The sequence below is a fragment of the Lampetra planeri genome, chromosome 3 (assembly GCF_965212315.1).
Source record: "Lampetra planeri chromosome 3, kcLamPlan1.2.h2, whole genome shotgun sequence".
NCBI lineage: Eukaryota > Metazoa > Chordata > Hyperoartia > Petromyzontiformes > Petromyzontidae > Lampetra > Lampetra planeri.
In genome coordinates this window covers 24,390,273-24,412,083 of record NC_136109.1, presented here as the reverse complement: position 1 = coordinate 24,412,083, position 21,811 = coordinate 24,390,273, and the positions used below count along the sequence as shown (strand labels likewise).

Genomic DNA, 21,811 nt, shown 5'->3' with positions numbered 1-21,811 from the left:
TCTTCTTGGTTCTTTCGGTAAAGTCACGTGACTTTACCGAAAGAACCAAGAAGATGAATCCCTGCAGTCACGAAAGCTTTAAATCGAAAAATCCCCCTCCCTTCACTTAGGATTTCTTATACGGAGTTTGTACGGGAGAGGGGGGGGGGGTAAATATTGACTTAAAGCTTTCGTGACTGTAGGAATTCATATTCTTGGGTCTTTTGGTAAAGTCACGTAGATAGGTTCAAATAAAAGAACAACAAAAATTACGACGTTTCAATCGCATCACAAGCAATCGTCATCAGGAGAAAAAAAATCAGGAAAGCTGCTGAGGCTGGATGTTTTAAAGGTTTTAAATTAGTGTAGCCCAAGGGTCATAAGCGAGTGATGTTAAAGGGAGAAATTTGTACGAATTTTATGTACTGTGTTAAATCGAACCTGGATTTTGTGTTTGCTCATGATTTCCAAAAGGATTTCCAAAATCATGAGCAAACTCTAAATCCAGGTTAGATTTAACACAGTACATACAATTCGTGATCTGATCCCATCTGTGAAGGATGTGATCCCTGACATGCAATACCCCGGCGTCTACAAACTAAGCTGTGTCTGCGGCAGTAGTTACATTGGGGAAACTAAGCGACATGTCTCGGACCGTGTTCGTGAACACAAGGCGGATCTGAAACACGGTAGGACCAATACCTCGGCCATGGCTGATCATTGTTTTAATGCGGTGGGCTCACACGAAATTGATTTCTCTAAGTCGAAGGTACTTTGCAAGCCCACTGGCTATTAACAAAGATTCGTTCATGAAGCCATCCATATATATCGACACAGACACAATTTCAACCGAGATGGGTACAAACTGAGCAATCATTGGAAGGATGTTATTAACCAGTTTAAGTTATAACTCGCTGGGATGTTTCCATCCTACCTTCCGATGTTAGTAGTTATTTTCGACTCTCTGGTTTTACATTAACAGGTTCAATGTCTTTACATTAACAGGTTCAATGTCTCACTAACACAGCCACCGTTGCTCGTTCTCCTGGATGTGGCGGTGGCTCTGCGATCTTACATTGACATGCTAATCTCTCACAATACAATGGCCACCTCTGCAGCTTCGTCGTCGTCGTGGAGGTAGCTCTCCGATCTTACATTGACATGTTAATTTATCACATTAACATCACTAGCCCCGCCCACTTCGCTGATGACCCTTGGGCTACACCCATTTCAAACCTTTAAAACATCCTGCCTCAGTAGCTTTCCCGCAATTGTTTTGTCCTGATGACGATTACTTGTGTTGCGATCGAAACGTCGTAGTTTTTGTAATTTTTTTGTTTTTTATTTGAACCTATCTACATGACTTTACCGAAAGACCCAAGAATATGAGAGGGAGGGGTTAATACTAAAAGAGGGCGGGACCTAACAGGAGAGCTCGCATTACCATTGGCTGCGAACCTAACAGGAGAGCTCGCATTACCATTGGCTGCGAACCTAACAGGAGAGCTCGCATTACCATTGGCTGCGAGCGGCTACAGGCCACGCCCTCTTTAACCCGGGCTCCTCCCCTCAACCCCCCTCGCCCACATCCCCCACCCCCCAGCGCCCCCTTCCCCCTCCCCATAGTCTAGACTCGGCGGCGCGCGCGGGAAGAAAAAAAACACGCGGAGGGGGGGGCGGGGTGGGGGGTAGGGGGGGGGCTCGCGTTACCCGCGCGCCCAGACCCGTGCAGCAGAGTGGCCGAGCCGATCGATCGATCGATCACGTGGCGCCCGGTAGGGGGCGGGCAGTGCGGGGTGGAGGGTGGTGGGGGGAGGGGTACAGAGAGGGTGGTGGTGCAAGCATTGAGATTGGGGTTACGTGGGGGTGAGACAGGAGAGAAGACTGTTTGATGTCCTTTATTTAGCCGCCGGTAACTCATTTGAATTTATCGTATACTTTTACAATGTAAGGGATCCACGAGTCGTATGTCCTGGGGTTTTTTACCAGTGATTTTTGCATTTTTTGTCATTTCCCCTGTTCCAAATTTGTGCTATCGGCGTTCATCTAAACTAAAACATTTTTTTTTATCTTACCAGGTAAGGCCCACTATAACTCTGTTTCAGAAGCGACCGGGCCACAAATGATAGCTCAACGAAGTGGCTTATCATATGGGCAATTATAGCAGCCAAATACTCAACGAATTAGACAAACAATCCAGAAGTCTTGCAGAACAGTCGAACCGTTCGTGTTAGAGAACGACCCACAGAAGTGGATATCACAAAGCTACTTCTGAGATCCCTTTAAGTAACCTTTGGTCTACACAGCAGATGGCAGAATTTCCTTACCCACTGTGCCATATGAGTGGTCAAATGGAAATAAAAACAATATTTCACTTCTATTCTTCACTTTTAAGGGATGAGATTTTGAACAATTATATATTTTTCCATTTAAGAAATTGTTGAATGTGTTGAGATTTTGTGCATTGTTATTTTGCACCACTGCCATCATCAATAATGTCCCCTTTATTCATTTTAAATATCCCCTACTACACCTACCTTGCCACCACACCTGATATGGTATCTACTAATTTCTGCACCAACTATTTTACCATCCATATGATTGGTCACATGCACGTTAATCCACTGCTGGATGAGGGTTTCCCCTAGGATGAGCTAGATAGATAGGCGATGCCTTTGGGAGGCCAATATCCAGATGGAATAATCTCTGCTTGTTTCTATGTATTGTATTTGTATCAAGGTCAATGTACAAGCCTTTAGGCCTTTTGGGCTGGGATTAATTCCACAGACAGATGGAATTAATCTGTCCTTTCAATAATCCATATCTAAAACACAATCACTACAATGGCACGTACTGCACTGTATATCGTATGTGCCAGGTTTTGCAATCCTCTGTCTGTTTATACCATACTTTCACTGTTATCACAATTTACAATAGATTAGGTGTCAATATGCAAGATTTAGAACACAATAAATGATCACAATTAAGTTAAATGAATTGTCTTTTTATCCAAAATAAGAAAAATCTCAGCATATCCCAAACGAAGGTGTTCACCAGGTCATGAAGACGTCTCACGTGACACACGTGACTTAAATTGGTGCACGTATTTCAAAGCAGAAATGCACGTCGTATTGTTTGAGGGGCCTATTACCGAATCGCCTGGAATGTGCCTGATCTCGTCAGATCTCTGAAACTAAGTAGGGTCGAGCCTGCATAGCGTTTCGATGGGCAACCTCCGTGCACAGCAGGTTGTTACCGGCCGTTGTTACTGAAGTGAACAGAAAAACCCCATTGTTGTACTGCACTCTATGCTCCCGCGTCTCTCTTCCCCATTGTCATCAACCTGCACTGATAACCCTTACGACCCACATTGGTATGGCGAGGCCATCATCCAGCAGTGGACTGAGGAAGGGCTGTGCATGTACACGTATACAATCGTGCGGATGGTATCGTAGTGGGAGTGTAAATGAAACACAGCATGAAAGAGCGCCATCTACTGTTGGTTGAACAGCCAATCGGAGAAACTCTAGAACTCGGACAAGTGTCTATGTCAGGGGTCGGCAACCTGCGGCTCCGGAGCCGCATGCGGCTCTTTTGAACCTTGACCGCGGCTCCGGGGCGGATGCTAGCGAGGGGAGGAGGCGCACTGTGACACCTGCTCTGGCGTTGCCGCTGCTGACAGGTCGCCGCTCCGCTCCACACTGCCCGCCCGGTGACAGGCAATAACGTTGCCGTTGCTTTGTCACATGTTTGGAAGAAGTAAAAACCTTCCTGGGCAGCAAAGAGCTCACCTTTGCTGAGCTGGAACAGCCAGAGTGGCTGGAAAAATTACATTTTATGGTAGACATGACAGCACATCTAAACACGCTAAATACAACCCTTCAGGGGAAAGGAGGCACAGCCCTGCACATGCTGGAGGAGGTTTTGGCATTCGAGCGCAAGTTGACAGTGTTTGTCAAAGATTTACAGAGAGGTACACTGTCTCACTTTCCCTCTTTGAGAGAGTTCAAACAAAGTCATGATACGATAAATTTGGAATATTTCAAGTCTGCAATCACCACAATGCAAAGTTCGTTTGGGAAACGATTCTGTGAGTTCAGAGAGGAAAAAACGACATTATCCTTCCCTGTCACTCCCCTGGCGATCGATCCATCCCTATTGAATATGACTGCATTTGCAGGTGTAAGTCAACCTGATCTTGAGATGGAACTGGCCGATATAGCCGACAAAGATATATGGGTGTCCAAGTTCAAATGCTTGACCGCTACTCTTGAGGATGTTGCCCGTCAGAAGGCCATTCTGGCTCAGAATCATAAATGGAGTGATATTGAAAACCTTCCCAAACAGGACAAACTTGTATTCGAAACATGGAATGCCATCCCCAACACTTATATAAACATGAAAAAGTATGCATTTGGAGTCCTGTCGATCTTCGGCTCCACATATGTATGTGAGCAGGTCTTCTCCAACATGAACTATATTAAAAACAAACATCGATCACGCCTCACAGATGACAGCTTGCAAGCCTGTGTGAAAATGAAGGTGACGTCTTACAGCCCTGATGTGCAGACACTGTGCACTGAGGTTCAGGAGCAAAAATCCCATTAACCAGGTAATTTAGCTATTAATTTGCAAAAATATATTTTACATTGTTAAGTGAAAAAGTCCTTTTTTTATTCAGATTGACAGCTGACTGCACGATCCTGTATATAGCAATAAGGTAAGAAACAATATATGCAGTGTTATATTTGTTTTAAATGTTGCAATGGTTTTGCGGCTCCCAGTTTATTTTTTCCTTCGGAAACGGGTCCAAGTGGCTCTTTATGTCTTAAAGGTTGCAGACCCCTGGTCTATGTCATCTTGTGGACCGCTGCTCTGGAGCAGTGGTCTTCGTTGCAAGGCCCGTCGGCCACTGGTGACCCCTGGTGACCTTTAGTGCGGCCCCTGACGTGGGCCCCCGACAATACGCAAATGTGAAAACACCCCATAATGATGTCAAACTCCAATGGTCTCAAATGGTGTGGCGGCCCTCATACTGATGATGTCTTGTCGGCGAAAGTGTCCTCCCCCCGAAAATGAGTGAAGAACACTATTTCTGGGTCATTACCTGCAGTGAAACGGCAGTTTCCAGTAAATGTCGTGGAGGCTTTGGAAAAGAGAAGACAGGACTGGATATTTATGAAGACATGAGATAGGTATAGTGTAGGGGTCGGCAACCTGTGGGTCTGGACCCGTATGTGGCTCTTTAAGGACTGCTTTGTGACGTTGTTTATTAAGGACCATCTTCTCGTATTCACGTGCATTGCGGCTCTTGAAATATGTTTTTAAATTTTGGTTAAACTAAACCTGGTATATACGAACGCATAGACACATACAGTATTATCTATTAACCGACCCAGGCAGTGCCAAGCCATGGACACTATTGATGATGTTGACGATGATGGATTTCCAAGTTTAAAAATTTCCTTTAAAATCGTGATTTTCCGATAAGCAAATCACCCACAATGTACCAAATCTCAACAGATGGTGGGCTCTCAGCATGGTTGAGCCTGGTTAGTGCTTGGGTGGGAGATGGCCTGGGGTTACCAGGGGTTGTAGGCTTTGGGGCTTCAATACACTCAGGCGATGTCAGTAAAGCAATGGGTTCTCGACTCTGTGCGGAGCTTTTATTGTCACCCCCTCCGATGCATGTTTGGTTTTTTTGAGTATGTACTCTAGTTTTCTTCCAGATACCAAATACTCATTAACTAAACTGGTCAAACATCCCAACGCAGGACCCTTATGAATAAAATCATTGGCATTTTGATCAAACGCTCTCAATTATATATTTTTGTAACGTAAATTGTAGAATCTTAAAACTGCATTGGTGTTATTAGTTCACGCACAGCCCCTCGTGAATCTACTGCTGCATTGAGGCCCTCCCCTCACGGTGCAGGTCATAAAAAGGCCCCCATTCGACCATACTTCACCATACCGCTCAGCTGCTGAGTGCTGGTCGACAAAGGTGGGGTGCATAGACGTAGAAACGCATTGGTGATTAAACCCAGTAACACATTGCGAGTAATGCAGACCTCATCGTTTTTCAGAGACCGACCAAGGGAACAGGGAGAACAGAGGAGGGTGGGAAAGGGGGGGGGGGTGCAGGGGAGGGAGACGAGGCGGCGCCAGTGCCTGTCCCTGCGCGTGGAGCCGGCTGCCCCCCCCCCCCCAGGGCGGGTTCTCTGTTCCCACGCAAGGGGCAGGGCTGGCTGCCCTTGGGGAGAGTGGTGACGCTGGCGGTTCGGGGGCCGTGTGGTCGCGATAAGAGAGCGGCGGGGCGGGCTCCTAGCGGACGGACTTTGGCCCCATGGGGGTCACGCACAGAGATGGCGTGAGGGGGCCGTGATGAGAGCGTGGTGGAGGGTTGTTGTTGGTTGGTAGTGGTGGTGGTGGGGTTGAGGGTGGGTGATTAGAGCGAGTGTTAGCGCGGAGGTGTGCGCTGTTCTTGTTGCAGTAATGTGGGCGACTCGAACATTTGACGTACGTCTTATATTTCACCAAACGGATTCGGTAGAAGGGAGAGCGGCGGCACACCGGTTGGCGCACCGCGATATGGAACCCGGCCGATCCGAGTTTGAATTCTGGCCGCGGTGAACAGCAGTGGCGGTGAGTGATGTCAAAACTGGTCCTGTGCTCCGCTCTCTAAAAGAATCCTGCATCGACCAGCCGGGCGAAGTATGGTCAAAACAACTCCCAATGACGAGCATGGTGTGCGGAGAGACCGTCAAACAATTTATCGACAGAACAGGGCTGTAATTCTAAATCGAATCTGGCGCATGGCAATACGTCCAGAAACTAAATGCCAAAATATGAATCCTTGCAGTCACGAAAGCTTCAAATCTAGAATTAAATGCCAAATGTCGTCTAGCCATGATTATCACTGTTGGATACGTACGGTGCGAAAGAAGTTCAACATTCGGTACCGCATATAGAGAGAGAGGGCTTCAGGAGAGAGATTGTGTAGGTTTGCTATGCCTCCGTTGAAGGAACGCAGACTATTGTATCGTACAGTGGTTTACTGTTATGGTCCACAGTTTGGGTTGCATGGCCACAATCGCTCTGCTGTGCAGGCTTGTCTTTAATTTTCCACTCATGCAGGAGACGTGCGCAGCAGCCTGTCGATGTTCTAATTGTAATTAGAATGTAATTTGATTAAGTATCAAGTACTGTACGTGGGGTAGAGGCGAATGTGCTCGCTGCAGTTTAAAATTTGTTCTTGGTGGCAGTAGTGCAATGCCGTACGGTAAATAGGACCATTGATAAACATTACTTGTGGCCCGTGAATTCCAAACAAGAGATTTAATTATGAAGACATCCCCACATTGGATCTGTCACTGGCCACTGCTGTCAGCCATAGCCAAAAGTCAAACTCAGGTTGCGCAATTCGCTCACCATTGCACCTCTGGTCCCCCTCTTTTAAAATCTGAACTGAGAATTTGAATTTAACTCTTGTGACTTGGGCTTGATCTTTTTTGCTTTATGTTTTAGATCCCACAGCTGTGTAGTGTATATGCAAACTAGAAACTATTTTATATTTGACCAGGGAAGGCCCACTGAGCTATACAGTATAGCTATTTTTCATAAGCGACCGGGCCATGATTGATAGCTCAATGAAGTGTAACGTATATAGCAACGAGAAAAACTCTAAACGTGTGTTTCTAAATGTGTAAGGAAACACCGGAGGACCCGGTGAAAAACCAGACGACAACGGGGATTACAAACTCCAAATATACAGCAGGCGTCAGGGTTGGGATCTAACCCACGACCTCCTTTTAACACGTAGGCTTTCGCGACCAATATCATCCGTAATGTATTATCCACGACCTCCTGTATACCTGGCGAGGTAGTCAACATCTGGCCATCGTGGCACCCGGAATGTGCCTGCGAGTCACGAGACATCGTCTTGTCGCTTCGTTTAGGTTTATATTTTTTATTACTTTTATCTTTGTAATGAGATTGCATAAACAAGATAGCAGATATTGATTTTATTTAGAAATTGGTATTGTGATTTTGATATTTTTGTAAAATTACTCAGCTTCCAGATAAATAAGGCTTTGGACTTATGTTGTGGATTCGTATGTTAGTTCTTTAGCGCCTTGCTGTGGCAAAATACGCAAATTAATTCACCCAGATGTAGTAGGTATTTTAATGGTAATTGAAATTTACTCGAGACATCAATAAATATGTAATGAGACCGACCGAGGTGTGTATGGTGCGGTTGCGTGTTAACGTTAAGGTACGTTGGGGTGTGTTAGTGTGGAAGGAAGGTTGGAGTTTATACTAAAATGTAGGTGGCATTCCTCTGTAAATAAACAATTCAGTCAAACGAACACTGGGAGGTTCTGATCTTCGCTTGCTGTTTACCAAGTAGCCAACATTCCACATTCCTATGGCGGGGGAGGGGAGAGGAGGGGCAGCCACACTGTATGATAAACACGATGTGACTTCCCACAGTGATACAAAGTTTATCGAGCCCAATAGATATTGTAACTTTCTACAGCGGAATTATTATTATTTATATTACCATAATCTAACATCCTTCTCCAGCCAATGGGGACACTCATAATCTCACAACAAAAAATATGTGCACAGGAGGACAGAATAATAATACACGGTGCAAGCAGGCGCGACAGAGCCACGCATCCACCCCGAGCCGGTGGCTTCCGTGACGCCTGCGCGCTTTCTCCCTGTGGAGCCGAGATTCATTTTACCCACAGAGGGAGGAGATGGAGAAGGATGAGTGGGGGGTGGGGGGCATGGCGGTGTGGTGGAGGGAAGAGACGAGGGTGGGGTGGGTGAGTTGCGAGGGGACGGCGAAAGTTTGGCATGAATGGAGCAAACGAGGTTTCGCGTTGGGATGAAGAGGAGTTGGGGATGGATGCAATGACGAGGGGTGGTGGGTGTTCGTGATGATTATGGATTGGGTAGATGACAAATGGAGCTGGTTAGGTCTGGGGATTAAAGGGATGATGAGGGTAATGGGGGGGGTATAATTGCTGCTTGGAATGATGAGGAGTGATGATGAAAAGGGAATGATGAGGTGTTAGGATGATAAATGAAGACTTGGGATAAGGAGAAGTGGGGATGAAAATGGTGAGGAGTGGTTGGGATGGTGAGGGGTTTGGATGTATGGATTCAGGGGTGGACTACGGAGTGATAGCAAGCATGGGGGGGGGTGATGATGATGGATGTGGGACGACGAGGTTTGTAGGTCGAGAGTTGGTGGGTAGGTAGGTAGCTCGTCGCCTTCCTCACTGCGTGTACGCGACAGGAACGTTATGAATGGGTGGCGGAGACCAGGCAGGGCTGGGGAAGGCGGTGGCCAGGGTTGATGAAGGGCGGTGGGGGTGCAGGGTGCAGGGTAGGGGGGGGCTACTCTGGGGCGCCTCTGGCTCCGCGGGAAGAGATGCAGACGTACTGGAAAGTGAGCGGAGTGGTCAGGGCGCCGGGATGTTTGTTTTAACCCTCTTCCTCTAGCCCGGGACGGCTTTGGCTCAGCACTTAACTCCACCAGGAGCCTGGCATATTGGCACACGGCGCACGCATTTCAATCGAATTAGAAAAAACAAACCTCCCTTGCCCAAAGCCGCACGCCATTTAGTCTGGATAGATGTGTCGATCTTGGGGGGGGGGGGGGGCAAGTACTGTTGGCATTCACGCGCCTATTAACACCAGCGTATGATCAATTCGCACCGATCTTAAATAATGTCAGATGCTAAGCAGGCGTTGAGCCTGGGCAGTGCTTGGATGGGTGACCACTGAGTAAAATGGGTGTCGTAGGTTGCTGCGGGGCCACGTTATTAGCAGAGGGCGGTACAATGCAGTCCATTGTTGTACTGAACTATGCACCAATGCCTATGCTCTCCGCATTTACTCTCCTGCACTGACCAGTGTGGTGACATGGCTACATAACCCCCCGAACCCAACACGAACCCGCACAGGCGCGGAGAGGCCCTCATCCAGCAGTGGTTGACGAAATGACTATAATGTAAATGTTAAGACCAGTAAAGCAGACGCTGGAGCATTGGAGGTAAGCAGGGTATGAGGTCTGTTTTGGTTCATCACAAAGTTCCGAGTGCAGTACTAATTCCAGTCCGTCTTCGCCTACGTGACTTTACCGAAAGAACCAAGAATATGAATTCCTGCAGTCACGAAAGTTTTAAGTATAAAAAAAGCCCAGCTCAAGTCCTGATACAATTTGACAATGATGTGAACCATGGCCAGGAATCAAACCTAGGCTGCTGGGAATGGAGAACAAAAAGCTACCCACTAACTTGATATGTCTGGCCCTCTTTCAATCCACTGCTGGATGAAGGTTTCACCATGCTGTGTCGGCCACGGGAGTTGTTTAGCTATACTTCACCACGCTGGTCAGTCGCAGGTTAGTGGCTCATATCACTTCGCAACTGAGGTTATCCATGGCCGTGAATCGAACTCAGGTCGCCGGGTTCAGGGTGCACTGCACCAACCTCTGTCCCACCGCTCCAACCCTATGCTGTGTATATATATGCACAGGAAATCGAGTGTTTAACTGAAAGTTTGCTAAACTGTGCATGCTATAAGCACGACCTAGTTTACCGGCAACGCAAATGTTGTTTGTGGCAGCGAAATAACGCAACTGCAGAAACACGAACATATGTTGCTGCAGTTTGTAACAAGACCGACTTGCCCGTAGGCACGTGCCAACCCAAGTAATATCAAAGTCACTCTGCCCATAAGTCCATTGCAGCTTCTCAAATCTCTAAACTGCTTTTTAATGTATTTCTCCCCCTCTCCATCATGTGTCACAGTCTGTCTCACATGATCTGCTTCTTCTTCTTTCCTGTCTTTGTTTCGTATTGGTATTCTCTCGACGTCCCTTTACATTCAATCCGGCTCTCAATTCCATTTTCTTTTATCCTCTCACCCAGCCTCTCATCTCTGCCCCTTTCTCTGCCCGTCTCCCTCCTCTCTCTTATCTTCCTCTCCTCCGACACCCGTCACTTTCTCTCAACCCTTTCCCTCGCGGTCTGCCCACGTCAGGGGACTGTGCGTTCTCTGTGTTCTCGATGTGACGTGACATCACTCTCATCTCCCACTGCAATCGGAACTTTCAAGCTGTTGCCACAAACAAAACAATACTCTCTCACGGGCCCGACACTCAGCAAACACGCGATCAGGTGTGAACACGAAACATCGTAGCTGTTGTCACATTACGAATTCAATGTTCATGCCGTGTGTACATTTAGCAGAGAGAACGTGCCCAGGTTTCAGCGTCCATACGTCCGATTATTCACGTGTTTTTTTTTATCCTACACTGGACATTCTGTTGCTCTCTAACTCTGTACCAAGTATGTGTAATGTGCGTATGAGTACAATGCGTCCTCAAAATAATGTGTGCGGATATCCCGTGTCCCGCATGTAACAAGTGTTTCTAGGGGAGACCCCTAAAAATGGTAGATTTTTTTGTCGTTGAAAATTGCAATCCCGAAGCTCAGGAATTGAACAGCGAACGGTGACTTGCTGTTAGCTGGAGCTGCATCTTCCACTCTGGCACTGTGGACTATTCTGGCAGTGGATTACGTCCCAGAATTGGACTCGTTATTTTCAGTGATTTTAATTGTCTGTAATTTCTCTCATACTGTATTGCTTTTTATAATCAACGTTTTTGGGTTTAGATCGCGTTATTTATAAAAGTGTCGTAACCCTCCACCACCCGACACGGCCAATCAGTAAAAAAACAAGTGTCACGTTGACAAAAAGACAAATAGTTCACTGCGTTAGCCCTATTTGTCTTGTCAACGTGACACTTTTTTTCACTGATTGGCCGTGTCGGGTGGTGGAGGGTTACGACACATTTTTAAATAACGCGATCTAAACCCAAAAACGTTCATTATGAATAATATTGGTCGCGAAAGCCTACGTGTATTGCTTTTATAATATATATAACTGTAAATTCTATACATATTTCTATCGTATAAAAAAGCAATACAAATAACATTACAAGCTGTAACTGGGGCTAAATTTGGTTTGGTCTTCGTGAAAATAACACCGAGCACCTCACTCCTGAATTAGCCCGGCATTTCGAGGACACAGTATATACGGTGTCCCCACGTAATCATACACTTTGCTTTGCACATTGACAAAAAAAAGTGGTAGCACAGACATATGCTGTCCTCCACAACCCACTTAAATCTATCAAATAAAACTCGCTAAAATTATTGACATTTTAGCCCACAAAGCATCACGGGGGAAACCCCACTACACCCCAGATGCCTCATTGTGGCATGCATGAGCACCGCAGCTGGATTCAGCCAGGAAATTTGAAAATGTTCAATATTTTAAAATGTTTAAATCCAGACCGTATAATCGACTGCCACAGACGTGCTTTAGACAGTGATAAAGAGCTGCCCCTTCGATGAAGTGTGAACCCCCTTCTAAGCTTCTGGATTACAGCCCGATGTCAATCTATTGCCAGATAAAGGCCCACCCGTGCCATGTTGGTCACAGGGATTGTTTGATCATAGTTCACCACATTGGTGCAATGCATGGTGAAGTGCGGGGGGCATAGGGCGAGTTCAGATAAAACATTTCCGCTGATATGATGCGTAGTAGCTGGGAATCCAACTCGGGTAGCTAAGTTCATAGTGCAGTGGACTAAACACTTTTCTACCGGCCCTGCCCAAAAGAGGTGATTAGAACAGCTTAAAATGCTGGTATTAAACTGCCAAAATTATTTAAATATAATAAACAAAACACTCTTCAACACATTCACTCAAACAAAAATCTTACTGCAGGAATATATTTCACAATTGTTATGGCCATTGCCAACAGCTTTACATATCAAGACCAGTAAAAGCATTGGGCGAATTTGCAATAGCTGCTTACTGACACGTGCAGGTAAAGTTGTTACTTATTTCGCACATTTAGCAAAAAAACACAAGGGGTGTGTACATCTTCTTAGGAACCAACCTTAAACTTAAAAGTAACCACGATTGATTCGATACCGAGGTTTGCCAAACTCTATTCTTCACATCGCACCAGTCTAGTTTTACATTGTACAGAGCGTCAGGTGAGTTAAATGTATAATAGATTAACTTGCATATAATGAAAGTTGCGTCGAAATGCGTGTAGCATGGTGGCCGACGATGAATGGAGTTTGGTCATCTATGCACTGTAAAATGATTACACATACCCTCTCAGTCGCAAACCACGTAATGAACGTAAATGCGCAATAGATGGCAAATGGTTGTTTTCATAAACTATTTAAGCCGTGTAATAGCCACTGAGACAAAGGTGGTCCATGAATCTCTTAACACAAATGCATTTGCCGTGTTCCGTGCAACTGGAATTACCCTTGCCTCCCTTTTAAGACGCGCCGTCTCAAGGCGGGATCTCAACTGCTTAAACAAGGACTGCCCGTCTAGCATGTACTTTATAGTTGACATGACATTACGTTTGTACCAGCTTGGTGAACACAGTATTCTTCCCCAAAAAATGTTGACCGCCACCACTTATGCGTTTTTGTTTATGCGTGTAGGTGCGCCGGGATTTTGGTGGCATGGTGGTTATCACACTGCACGACAATTCCAGCAACCCACATTAACAACCAGGGCCACGATTCACATCAGTGACAACAGCTATGTAAAAACTCTCCTTCCCCCTAATTCAGACTGAAACGAGTACCTGGCGTGGTGTGGATTACCAACGCTGTGCAATCAAAGGTGGCTTGCTTACTTACTATTGGCGGTGCTAACACCACTACTAACCTCTTTGTATGCCATACCAGCATTAATGTGTGTTCCCGAACATTTAGCCTGGCCAGATAAGACTTTGTTGCTGTACGTACGTGGAGTGCCCATATCATTACTACTGGAGAGCCTCCCTCTTTAATTTTGACGAGTTACATTCAGGCAACACACCACGGTACTACAATATGCCTGCGCAGGCAGGGTGTCACAGTTGGACGTAAACAAAACAAGCAAATTCGTTACGGGTTTAGCACACCGGTGCATTGGAGAATAAACCCACAATTCGTTACTGAACTAGTAACACATTGGCACGTTTAGTTTACGTGACAAACCTTACTAATTGGATGTTGGGTGGTGGCGGGTTTAATGACACATTTATATTTACGCGATTTAATATACACGTGATCTAATTAGGATATTGGGCGCAAAAGCCGAAGTGTTAAACAGTTGGACGTACCCACGATTTACCACACTACAGGACGGTCCATTTACCCCAGGTCATTCGCGTGGACATTGGAGGAAGCCTGCACGCTGATCTACAAAGCGAAGTGCTCAACAAGCGGCACGCAAACACCAACCAAGCGGGACGTCCATTAGTGTGCCTCCTACACACTAATTCCCACTGTGTAATTGTGTTGCACACTCTCAAGAGCCCGATTCCCGTCATTTGCCAATGTCGTGCTATCTGCTGTAGAGCATTAAGAACCCATGACAGCACTGCCAAAAGCGTGGACATCTGTGAAAAAAGGCTTTATAGCTCATCAGATTCCTCCAGTATAAATACATATTCTGATTCTGCATGTCGTAAATATATTTTAAACTATCCGCAAGTGAAGATTGTAAACAACAAATACCCCCCAGGTAAATATGGTAAACGAGTGTGCCTTTGAAAAGTGATCAAGAACTAAAATAGAAACTTCATGTCGTTTATTAAATTACATTAATCAATCAAGAGTTTACGTGGTCATCATCACTGGAATCGAATGGATCTCCGATTCAATCGTGAGACCGGTGGACGGGCACGTGTCCCCGCAGTTCCGTCCGTCTCATCCACCGCCGTTCAGGAAAAATAAGAGGTAACATCAGACGAGATCAGTGCCATAATCATCTGGACTACGTCAGCCAAGTCCAGGCACGCAGAGCAAAACCAGGGCTAGGTCAAAAAAATATTTATAAGGGGGCCCCACCCCACCCCGGTCTTTCTCCAGTGGCTCTGACCACACACTCTGTGATGGGGGAGGGTAAATCAAACACAGCAGAGGAAGCTCGGTTTACCTACAGAGCCGCTTCTGCAAGTCGATGCGATGCCACACGCTGTATTCACCACCCACAGTCTATCGCAGCCACAGCTATGTGTTAAAGTTTGAGTTTCCGTTTTCAGTCATTTTTCACGTTGCATCAATGACAATAGAAGTGTAACAAGTAAATAAAACAAGAAAACCATATAAACCTACAAAACACACACGCGTGCGCACCAATCCTTTCCAACCTGAGCTCACCACCGATAACAAACCTGAGCCTTGGTTGTGACCTTCAGTCCTCAAGAACCCATAACTTGCTCAGGAACCATTTTTAATGATCACCAATTAACATACGTGCATGTGAATTTCTAATTTGTATATTTACAAACCATGAACTGATAAGTGTAAGATCATGATGCGAACCACAGAGCTAGACGTCTTCTGACCATAAACTAACTGATCTAGGTTTTATCAACTTTTTTTTGTAAATCTACAGCCATCTCTACCATCAATATGCTTAAACGATTGTCCAAAATAATGGTAACAAAGTGAAACGAGACATTTTACCCATTCCAATTTAACCACCATCATAGTACTTTAACCAAATGCCATGTCCTTCACCTACATACACAACATGCCCGAGATAACGTTACTAAAGCTGTAATATGTTTCTGACCATCAGCAACTTCTGAATGTAATTTTGAACTTTACAATTAGGACAGAGAGTGAACATTTATCTCCATGATTTTAAATGGCAAATGAGTTAGGAATCATTGCAATTATATATATTTAAAAAAACCTCTTTAACGTTGCTGATCTTCAACCTGGCATGTAAGTTGCCCTGTTTTCTCAAAATGTGAAAATAGGTACAACGGCATGTGATTATACAGATATATACACTCTATGTACAGGGTGTAACAAGTTACTACACATACATGTACAGCCCTTTGTCAATGCACTACTGGATTCGGGGCCTCCCCACACCGTGCAGGTCGTGGGGGATATTTGACCATACATCCAACATATTGATCAGTGCAGGTTGCCAAAGGTGGGAAGCATACACGTGGGAGCATAGATATATACAGTGCAATGTATTTTGCCGTATTGAAAACTAAATGACTTGCAATGATCACGTATTGTTCAACTTAACGCAGTCTGACACGGTATAATATGCATAGACATCTATATTAAGTGGAAATAAATTAAAGAAACAAAATATAAGCTTTTCATAAGTCCAAGAGAAAATGGTAATGAGTATCCATCTAACGGATGCACCACCTCATTGATTAACAGCGATTCATATGCTCACAATACATGCAACGTGCACAAGAGAATGGACTATTTACAATTTATGAGTGATACGCTCATTCTACATTTCAGTTAATGGAGTGATTAAAATTTTACAAAGACGGAGAAACAACAACAACACTAAGACGGTAAAAAAAAGACAAAAAATATAGATTTTTGAATTGAACTAGGACCCCCAAATCGTGACAATTCATCAAATTGCTGGAGGGTGAAGAATCATTACAGGCCTAGTAATAACACAGCAGCCAATTAGCCCTCACACAAAAAAAGGTTTTGCAGCAACGGGGACAATCGATTATGACTTCACTCAACCTATGCATGATCACAATTGCACTTATCTCACATGCGTAATTATACGCCACATAGTATTAATTACACAAGCAACCCACTGCCTGCCTTGGGATACCGCTCAGCGCAGCAGGGCCGCCATTTGCTCTCTACGTGTCAAATAACACAGCTGGCCGCCCTTGGAAAGAAGATGTACCATCTCAAGGGGAATATTCAGGAGACATCTTAATAAACAAATATGTTGAATTTCGTTTGCACCATACGTAGCCAACTGTGCTAATCAGAGGTGCGGGGGAAGGACAACAAACTAAACACAACAAGCAGTTCTAAACAAATTAGTTTTCAAACTAAATTTAAAAGTGCATAGCTCCAGTGGCTTCCTAATATCGAAAGAGCATTCCAGACGGCCGCAGAAGCGCATCTGAAAGCGCGCGATACAATGACCGTCTTTGTTCAACGGTTAGCCAAAAGCCGCTGCAAGGATGACCGGAATATAGTAAACGAGGTTAAGAGTTCAAATCCCGACCAGGGCTAAGCCCCATTATTGATGTCCCTTCTGGGGAGTAATGTGGGGATCACCTGCTGAGGCTGTTGCAATCAGTGGCGAGTCACCAGTGATTGTCCTTGAGAGAGATAGGGGTATACAATAACAATGGGGATTTCCACCTCCGGATCAGGATGAACAAGCAACACTTGTTTGTGCCAGGGGGATGCTGTTTTTAATGTTGATGTATCTATCCAAATGGAATAAACTACAGGCAGTGAACATGAGAAAAAAAACGCTATTCAAAGTACAGTGGAACTTCGGTATACAACCACTTTGGAAAACGTCGAATTTAGTATACGTCGTGTTTTTTCGAGAAAAAATGTCTTGGGATACGACGTCTTGCTTGGGATACGACGCGTTTGCTAGAACTTGTATGGGTCGGGATGAGTCACCACGTACAGTACCCTCGTATACCCCGTTCACGACTGAAACAAAACGAGAGGGGCAGGGGACGTGGGGGAGAGGGGCGGGGGACGTGCGGGAGAGGGGTGGGGGGCGTGGGGGAGAGGAGCGGGGGGGGGCGTGGGGGGCTGCCCCTATGGAGGGTGGAGCCCCGGGTCGAGGCACGCGACCTGTGGGGTTGAGGCACGCCACGTGACCAGCGCAGCTGGCAGCAGCGCTGGTCACGTGGCTTCTGTATGCATTTTAGTAATTAGTGTCTAAATTATTTTATACAACCCCATTAATGTATAATATGCCATATAAAATATCATTTCTTTTCCTCTGGAACGGATTCTTTCCTTTCCCTTTATTTTTTATGGGAAAAAATCGTTTGGTATACGTCCTTTTCGGTATAAGTCCTACTTTCTGGAACGAATAACGACGTATACCGAGGTTCCACTGTATGCACATATTTGCACATCACTCACTACGTGTTCAATACTGTCTGTAAAACATATATATAATTTACAGCCCCTTTTCAATCCACTGTTGGATTAGTGCCTCTCCATTCTGTCAGTCATGGCGGTTGTTTGACCATATTTTACTTTGTTGGGTCAGTGTGGCATAGTGAAAGATGCTTAGGATCAGTAATCACTCGCCACTGATGTTAGTTGTGGTCGGGAATCTAACTCAGCTTTACAGGCTCATAGTGCAGAGTGCTAACCAGTACATCACCTCCTACCCCAGGCTTGATATAATCATATATAGTAAGTAGGTAAAAACACTCTTTTCATCTCCTTATTTCCAAATCCTTATTAAATGCTGTTAAAAAAGTAGTCCAAAAATTGTGTATACATGAACTTAATATATTTATGCATAATATGGTAACTTCTAGCATTGCATGTTTTGTTTGCACGCTTAAGAACTGCCAATTGGCATGCATGAGCAGATATTGTTTGTGATCTGAGAAAGCCTGGTAGATGAGACACCGTCTCAATGGAGGTCTCTGCAACGGACACACAATCTCATCGGTATTCTTACACAACCGCTGTGCCCATGACCAATGATCTCATTTTAAGGCCAGAGAAATACATTCTCCCAAGACCACCACAGGCTCAATAAACTAATTCAGCCGATTTGACATTCCACCCATACCGTGTGGTTCTTCGCGATTACAGAACTACTTGTGAAGCCAATTTGTATTTTTTTGCATCCACCCACTACCAGCATTTCCCTTTGCAGAACGTTACAATCTACAGTAAAAAAAAAGAAAACACAAGGAGTGTTCTCGATTTTCTCTATGTTGCCGTCGTTCTGTTGATATCATTATTGGTGTGGGGGGGGGCATTTTAGACGACTTTGCAGACCGGTCGACGGTGACGTCTTATTGCGAAAAAAATAATACACCCATCAATTTGCCCCATAGTTTAAAGAAAAGAAAATTGGAAGCCGTATAAGATTTCCCAATATGCATGAGACCCAGATCCGCGCCGAGCTTTAACCCCGATCTTATAAGAGCTCCTTTCAGGTGCCACTGTGGGCAGATCTGCCTGCACCCTTTTTACCGCGGCGCTGGGGTGGCAGGTGACCCCACATGACCAGGCAGCCCTCGTTCACGTGACGCAGCAGTCGAGCAGAAGGCAGCGTACGCGCTCAGCCTCTGCCCCTGACTGCAGTTTCAAGTGCTGTTTGTACAACAAATAAAATACGACAATAATAATAAAAAAGGGACTGCGGATCAGTTTATGTTTACGCTCGCGTGGAGCCCAGACGACTGGACGCATTAGAGGAGGCAGTTTAACTCGCTCGGTAGTTTTAGGAGTCCCTCTCGGTGGAGACTCTCAGGAGTGGTCCATGCTGTCCAGACTCCCCCCCCCCGCCACCATCCACCCCGGAGCGATGGCGTCGTGAGAAAAGTTCCTGGCGCCGGCCACTTCGAGCGTTTGCGTCTTCGGATGTTGGAGGGGGGCGGGGGGACGGGACTGGTAAGGGTATGGTGCCGCTTAGAAATTTGTTGGAAGCTTGTGGTCATGGATAAGATGGGTGGGGGGGGGAGCAGGTGGGCACTGCACCCCAAACGACATATGGGGTCTCCTCCCAAACCCACGGCCTACCCACTACCTTGCGCCCACCACCGCATGTGTCCCGACAGTTGTCGTCAAACGCAATCGACGGGGAAGAGCTGAATCTGGCGTGGGGACCAGTGCAGCCCCACGGCGGTGTTGTAGATGAGCGACCAGACGTAGGGGACGAAGAACTCCTCGGGGCTCTCCTCCTCCACATACTTGAACTTGAGCTCGGGGAATTTCTGCTCGGACGGTGAAGCGGGAGGGATGGGGGTCGGAGCAGGAAAACGGTGAGCGAAGGCGAGGGGGGGAGACGACGGAAGGGAGACGAAGGGGGAGAGAGGTCAGTGGGGGACGGCGACAAAAGCGAAAAACAAAAATTCCTTCGGTAAACAAGTAGTGAATATGAAACACGATTACTTTGAAGTACAGCTTCTCAAAGTATATACCCAATTTTGTTGTAACGTGTTTACATTAGTATTATTATTTACGGTCGACATGTTTTGTTCGCTCACGAAGGGTAAAAAGGGCATTTTAGTTGGAACCTTCATATTTTTATGAAATAATGAATGAATGGCTAAGCTGTCTAAAACCAGGGGCCCAAATTCCCACAATAACAAAACAAGACTCCTCTGCTGGAATTCTCTGAACATCCCAAAAACAGCTCTTCTATCTATATGTTTACAAACCACGCCTCTATTGCCATGGCGATGTGCAGACCCCCATACATAAGAATGCCAGCACTGGTGCCAATACTTGAGAATGGCAACATCATTTCAGGTGCGCCCATGCATTAGGCTTGAAACAATGCATGGAGATTCATCGATGTAAAAAAATCCATTCTTACGCTCAATTTATATGCCTCGAATCTTGTGAGCAGCAATCAATTATTTGCAATTACGTAAATTTATTTAAACTGTTTTTGGAAACTTAGGCAATTGGAGCAAACAAAACTGTATGAGACTGAACAAGAAAAACTAAAAATGAGACAGCCGGTGAAAGCATAACGAAGAGGAATCAATTCTTACAATTTAATAGCAAAGATGAATTGCAACAATTCACTTAATCGCTGGTGGGGGGGGGGAGTGAATTGTTACATGCCTACTCCTAACCATTCACGTGCGCTACAATATTGCTGGTTGATAATTGGTTTTTTACCCATTTATCTGACAACAAAACTGACACCTTTTTTTACGAGGAATCATGTTTTTATAGACCACAATACCTGCAGTCATAATGCAAACAAAAAACATAACTCTGATAATGTATGCACTGTCCTTGAAGTTGATTGGTCCACACCCGAGACAGCTTTCCTTAGAGCCTAGTCTCACATGGGTTGGCGTCATCTGGTCCAACCCACTTAGAGACTAGGCTCTAAGGAAAGCTGTCTCGGGTGTGGACCAATCAACTTCAAGGACAGTGCATACATTATCAGAGTTATGTTTTTTGTTTGCATTTTGACTGCAGGTATTGTGGTCTATGCAAACATGACTCCTCGTAAAAAAGGTGTCAATTTTGTTGCCAGATAAAAGGGTAAAAAAACAATTATCATATTTTTTACTGGCAAATGAGGTACCAATGGAATATTGCAGGTTGTTGGGCTTGCCTGCCCTCCACAAAAAAACTATTTTTGCATGAAAGCTTCCACACAGAGGGTGGGTCATGTGACTATACTTAACCACACTGGTCAGTGCAGGTTGGTGAAGGCAGGGAGCATAAACGTGGGAATGTAAAGATACAGTTTAACAATGGATTTTGCGACACTGCCCCCTGCTGCCTATGGCAACCTGTTTGTCCATGGTGGTCACCAAACCAAGGACTATGCAGGCTCAAACCTGCTTAGCTTCTGAGATCTGACGCGACCGAGTGCATTCCGGGCAATTTTGTCAGAGGCTCAATGAGCTTTTACTTAGTTGAAGTAAGGGCTCTTCACGGGCTCATTGCTAGAGGGCACCTAATTTTAACTTGGGTAGAAAACTTTCCAGCCCGAATAAAAGGATACGAAAACACTCGAATCGGCACATAAAAGGAACAGTCGTACAAATAACAAAAAAACATGAGCGCATGAGGGAAGGCGCTGGCCATGAACAAACATTGAGGGCAGTTCAGTCCGTCAGAGTTCCAGTTTATCATTTGTGCGATTAATCCGGAGCAAGATTCGGCACTGGCGTCAGAAATCCAGTCTGCCCGCGATACGCCATGCCTATCATCGGCACCACGCCGTGGGGAGAA

At 45.5% G+C, this 21,811-nt stretch overlaps 1 protein-coding gene across 2 annotated transcripts in view; it reads right to left on the bottom strand.

Moving 5' to 3' along the window:
• Positions 1–12,785: 12,785 nt before the first annotated feature.
• Positions 12,786–21,811, bottom strand: part of DYM (dymeclin) — a 31,944-nt gene continuing 22,918 nt past the window's right edge. For both annotated transcript variants that reach the window (XM_078624522.1, XM_078624529.1), the window contains one exon: positions 12,786–19,821. In XM_078624522.1, the coding sequence (XP_078480648.1) occupies positions 19,631–19,821 (191 nt within the window). In that variant the 3' untranslated portion in view covers positions 12,786–19,630. The remainder of the gene's footprint in view (positions 19,822–21,811) is intronic.